This window comes from Triticum aestivum, chromosome 7A (assembly GCF_018294505.1).
Source record: "Triticum aestivum cultivar Chinese Spring chromosome 7A, IWGSC CS RefSeq v2.1, whole genome shotgun sequence".
In the NCBI taxonomy this organism is placed as follows: domain Eukaryota; kingdom Viridiplantae; phylum Streptophyta; class Magnoliopsida; order Poales; family Poaceae; genus Triticum; species Triticum aestivum.
In genome coordinates, this window is record NC_057812.1 from 568,245,266 (window position 1) to 568,250,694 (window position 5,429).

The 5,429-nt window shown below is 50.7% G+C and overlaps 1 protein-coding gene across 1 annotated transcript; it reads right to left on the bottom strand.

Annotated features, from left to right (window-relative positions):
* Window positions 1-225: 225 nt before the first annotated feature.
* On the bottom strand, window positions 226-2,351 carry LOC123152163 (serine/threonine/tyrosine-protein kinase HT1). Its single transcript, XM_044571785.1, has 3 exons — window positions 1,416-2,351; window positions 839-1,294; window positions 226-734 (listed from the first exon to the last, which is right to left on the bottom strand). Exons 1-3 carry the CDS (start codon window positions 1,896-1,898, stop codon window positions 483-485), a joined length of 1,191 nt encoding a protein of 396 aa, XP_044427720.1. The 5' UTR covers window positions 1,899-2,351; the 3' UTR covers window positions 226-482.
* Between the last annotated feature and the right edge of the window lie 3,078 nt (window positions 2,352-5,429).

Genomic DNA, 5,429 nt, shown 5'->3' on the forward strand with positions numbered 1-5,429 from the left:
AGAGTATCACACCACGGTGGGTTCGCCACAGCCCACACGCATCGAGATCCTCCCCTCGTGATCTTGTGTATAGCCTAGTTACCTGCTTCATCTAGTTTATTTTTGCCTTTATATATTAGGCCCATGTTTAAGGGTTTGACTCAAATACGCATCCATCTGCATATTCAAAGTCTAGCTGTAGCCCTCTGCACATATATATTCGACATCAATTCCAGTAGTTTCAAATGAAAAATCCGCCGATTCTTTGGTTTTCAGTGAGAAATATAAAATTTACAGACTTGTATTACACTGTTGGGTTTTGATCTCCATGTGAAATTAAACCATTCAGAAAACTACTTGTCAGATAAAGCACAAATTAATTAACAGCTAGCAGCAGGGCATATATTACATACGAGCGCATAGTTACAAAGCAATATCTTTGTCTGAAGCTGATCAGAATGCGTCTGTACTCCTTATGTATCAATTTTGGTGGCAACGACTGATCAAGAATGCACCGGTATGGACAAGTTGTTGGCGATGCACCCCATCCTGAAGATCTTGGCGAAGGAGCTCCAGATCCTGAGCTCCTGGTGCACCATCATCGGCGTCCCGTCCTTGACGCAGTGGTCGTACTTGTCCAGCACCGACACTATGTAGCTGAACTCCGGCCGCCTCGCCGGGTTCGCCGACCAGCACCTCTTGATCAGGTTGTTCAGCAACGGCGGGCACGAGCTCGACAGCGGCGGCCTCAGATTCTGACATACCGATCATCACAGACACAAGCAGAGACAAGTACGTGTCAGATTCATTTCAGAGTGACAAGAACTGAGAGACGGACGGGGTGTGCCGACGGACGGACCTTCTCTGCGGCGGCGTAGGCGGCCTGGACGGGGGTCATGCCCTGGAAGGGGAGGAGGCAGGTGGTGAGCTCCCAGAGCACGATGCCGAAGCTGTAGACGTCCACCTTGCGCGTGTAGGGCTTCTCCTTGATCATCTCGGGCGCCATCCAGCGGTAGGTGCCCTTGTTGCCCTTGGTGGCCTGGCACCGCGTCTCCAGGCAGGAGGTGCCGAAGTCGGCCACCTTCACCCGCATCTCGTCGTTGAGCAGCAGGTTCTGGGACTTGAGGTCGCGGTGCATCACGCCCTGCGCGTGCAGGTACTCCATCCCGCGCGAGATGTCCAGCGCCAGCTTCAGGATCGTCTCCGGCGACAGCGAGTAGGGGTCCTTCTTGTTCAGGTACATCCGCAGCGTCCCCTGCGACATGTACTCCGTGATTATGCAGTACACCGGCGGCTTCTTGCACGCCGCGATGAACTGCACAAATCAAATCGGATTGATCTCTAGTCAGTGTAAGATATGCATGCATGGCGGACCATCGGTCAGTGTGTACAAGAGGAAACCGATCGAGAGCGAGAGAGAAAGAGAGGTGACGGACCTGGACAATGTTGGGGTGGTAGAGGCGGGAGAGGAAGGCCACCTCGGAGTTGAACTGGTCCTCCAGGACGGCGCGGCGGGCCTCGTCGCGCTCGGGGATGCGGACCATCTTGACGGCGACGGCGCGCTGCTTGTAGATGCCGCGGTAGATGCGGCTGTTGGCCCCGGCGGCGAACTTGTTGCCGATGAAGAGGTGGGAGAGGTCGGCCATCCACTCCTCGCGGCGGCCGCTGTCGCGGGACGAGCCCTCGCCGCCGGAGGAGGCGCCCATGGCCGTGTCGAGCAGCATGGACCACGACTCCATGCTGTCCCAGCGCTTCTTCTCCATGTCGTCCGCCTCCGACGGCCACGGGTTCTTGCCCGACGTCGACGGGGACGACGCGAACAACAGGCCGGTCGCGAACGGCAGTGCCGGCCGCCGGGACGACGCCCCCTCCTGGCTGGCGTCCCCTGCCGGCCGCGGCTGCCGGAAGCAAGAAAGCATGGGTGAGGGGAATCAAGACTCGCACGGCGACGACCAGCAACAACACCTCATCCCAGCAGCAGGGACTAGGCAGCCTCGCCGGCGACGGAGCGACACCACGCCAGAGCAGCAACGCCGCGCCACGAGCATTGCTTGCCGTACCTACCGTGGATGCTCACGAGCTATATGACACGATCCGAGGCAAAGCATCCGTGTCCGTGCCCATGAGTGAAACCCCCCTGCCTACGGCCTACCCCGTACGATACCTTATCCGAATGACGCACCTAACCTACACCGAGAATAGCTGATGCTTCTCGCACGACACAAATGGCAAAAACTAAAGGCGATGGAGCGCACGATCGAATGCCTCCTGCCTCCTCTCCTCCGTCCTTGTTCTTAGGCGCCTAGCTAGTGCGTGCTCTCGAGAAGCAAAGTGAGACGCCGGTGCTGCTGATGCTGGAGATAAGCCGTGGATGGACGGACGGAGGAGACTAATTAAAGGCGCTCAAGGATGTCTCGTGAAGAAGCCGTTCAGGAAAAGGCGCCAGTTGCATGCGGGAGTGGTAGCTAGGCCAGGCATGCATGCACGCTCCCGGATGCGAGGGAGGGATGAGGCGCGCACCTGCAATATCTGTATCTGTAAAAGAGAAAAGGTTCGTGTGACATGACAAGCAGTGACATGCCTGAAAGTTACAGCCGCATCAGGGGCTACGTACTTTTTGCGCTTTGTTTGGGAGGGGGAGCGTTTCTGTGGTGGAGTGTGTGTGTGTGTATGAACGGGTGACCGGGCCGCCGCCGCCGGTGTGTGCTGGTAGGGTATGACATCACCAGCTGCGTCATTTCTTCCCCGGAAAGCAGTTGACGGGAGGTTGAAGAGGCTGAAATGTATGCGAGGGGTGGATTGAAATTCCACTCCAGTGGGTGACTGGGTGTGTGTGATGGCAGGGCCGATTTGTTTTGGAGTGTAATGGGCCGGAAAATCTGCCAACAATCTCGCCTAACAGTGGCCCAGTTCCGAGACGTGGATCGCTCCAAATCTCTGCGGCAATTAGGGAGCAACTAGTCAACGAGTGCTCCTTCGGAAGCCTCGCAACAATCAGCGCCACTTGGCGCGCTCTCAGCCATTCGTCACGTGTCGCGCTTTGGACGCTCCTTCCAGATTTAGTTTTTTTATTTTATTTTTTCGCACGCGTTTTCGGCTTTTTAAACTCTTTTTTTTACGTTTTGGTTTTCCCCTGGTCTTCCTCAGCCTTTCGATCAAAAAGATCGGAAAAAAAAATCTTCCAAAGCCCAATATCGACCCACCGCTTTGTTGAAAGCTTCATCGCCGACTTGGATGGCCTCAGCATTGCCAGGACTTCCACTTCGGCGGAGCGTGCACCTGTAATACCAATGCGAAGATGTTGGAAACCCCCTCCGAATGGACACGTTAAAATCTATGTAGATGGGGGTTTGGAACGCGGATTTTTAGAGCACGGGCTCCTGAACACCTCCTATCCTCACCATCTAATATTGTTTTGAGATCCGTGCTACACAACTAACTTACTACATGAAAATTTTCTCTTTTTTGATTCTTCAAAACAAAACAACAAATGAACTTGAAACTTTCCAGGACAACAAAACATTCTTAGAACAAAGTGAGATGAAACTTTCAGATTTTTTTGTCCAAGAAAACTATAGTAAATGAGATTTTTTTAATTAAAAAATCTTATTTTTAGTATTTACGATGCACAAAAAAATCTGAATTTCTTCCCACATTGTAGTAAGAATGTTTTGTTGTGGTGAAAAGTTTGAAGTTCATATGTTAAACTACATGGGAGAAACAAAAAAGAGAAAAGTACTTGCACGAATCACGATGCAGAATTGGATGGCTAGATAAGGGGGTGTCCATGAGCCTAAGCTCCACAAGATATTTTCCATGGGGGTTTGTCCTATGATGGGCGTGTTGGAGCTGCGGCGGCAGTGTGCAGGGATGAACATGATCAGTACCTTGTCCTGAGCAATTGTTCTTTCCGGTGTAATTAATCCTACAGTTTTAGAGACCATTGCTTGAGGTGAGGCTTTAGCACTTGCAGCTGATCTATCGTTGGATCACTTGGTAATTGCTAGTGACGGCAAACTGATAGTGGATGACATCATAAAAGGGGTAGGAGGCGGTCATATCATAGTCGTCAAGGAGATAAATAATAGAAAAGCACATTTTGCTAGTTGTGATTTTATATTTGAAGGTCGTGCTTCGAATCAGGAGGCTCACAATCTTGGAAATTTTTCTGCCTCGCTTCCTCAGGGTCGCCACTTGTGGCTCATCTCCCCTCATGACCCCCTTTGTATCCCTTTGATTATTGTTCCAAATTAATGAAGTATGGGATGCCTAAACAAATTAGGGCCTACTCATGAGAAAATTATACTCCCTTCAAATAGAAGTATAAGATTTTTTTGGTGGGTGAAATATAAGAATTTTTTGACATTGTGTTTATGGAGGGAGTAGAAATAAGTCCAATGGATTAGATTCGGAAGTAAAACAAAGGGGACATAGTTCATGTGGTTGTACCAACGTATCGTATGGTGAAAAAACACGGAACGACAAGAGCACTACCTATACATTAAGAAGGGATAAATAAAAATAATAATTTACAAAGAGGGGTGCGTGTTTTTAAAAGTAACATGCAAAGACCTTAAAGAAAGAGGGCTACTCACCCCCAAAATGGGCCCCGATAAAGGCTTCTCGGAAACCTATGCTTGCGTCCTAATGTCCAAAAGCGAGGGATGTCGACTCAATGTACGTGAGTCGCCTTCTGTGTGTTGTGCTCTTTTGGATGTTCCATATAGTGTAGATATGGTGACCACTGAACTGGCGTTGCTTCTCTTTTGGCACAACATGGACTATGCTCTCCCACCACTCATTTAAACAATGGGCGAATGAGCGGCGGGAAGACGAACTCGTTCTTGGTAGTCCAAAGGCACACAAGGTTCCATGTGGTCTGGCGAAGGAGCACTCCATGGACAAGAAGGTTGTCGTTTCCTGGGCACTGAGGCATATCCGATAGGTGGCATCAAGCGGATAACCTTAGATGGCTAGACGGTTCCCTATGGGCATTGAGCCATGGAAGATGAGCCATACAAAGATGCGGCATTGGGGCTCGGCATGCGCCCTCCAACCTTGTTTGGCCAGAACAAATTCCACGAACAAGGGGGGAGAGGTCAACCTGGCGACCACCCAGTTCCAGTTATCATTATCCAACTCCTTCAATAGATGTTCTTTCTAAGTTACGATCTTGTACAACTAGGGTATAACTCCAAAAGGATACACATGCCAGACAATTGTCATGCTAGAAAGTCATCTTTTCCCCCATTGCCCACTGTTATCACCGTTGAAGCTTGAAATAGGTCCATATTTTGCCTTGATGCGAGTAAGATTTGAGTCATCCCATGGGCGGTTGAGGTCAGTCCATCGGAACCAGGGCCATTGGAGGCCCACCGCATAGGCGAATCTTTCTAAGTTGACGATACCAAGGGCCCCTAAGTACTTGGGGCGCCATACTGTTGGGAATT

Coding starts and splice junctions, on each gene's coding strand:
- LOC123152163 (XM_044571785.1), bottom strand. CDS start 1,898: ATGCTTTCTTGCTTCCGGCAGCCGCGGCCGGCAGGGGACGCCAGCCAG. Junction 1,295..1,415: donor ACCACCCCAACATTGTCCAG/GTCCGTCACCTC, acceptor TGATTTGTGCAG/TTCATCGCGGCGTGCAAGAA. Junction 735..838: donor CCTACGCCGCCGCAGAGAAG/GTCCGTCCGTCG, acceptor TCGGTATGTCAG/AATCTGAGGCCGCCGCTGTC.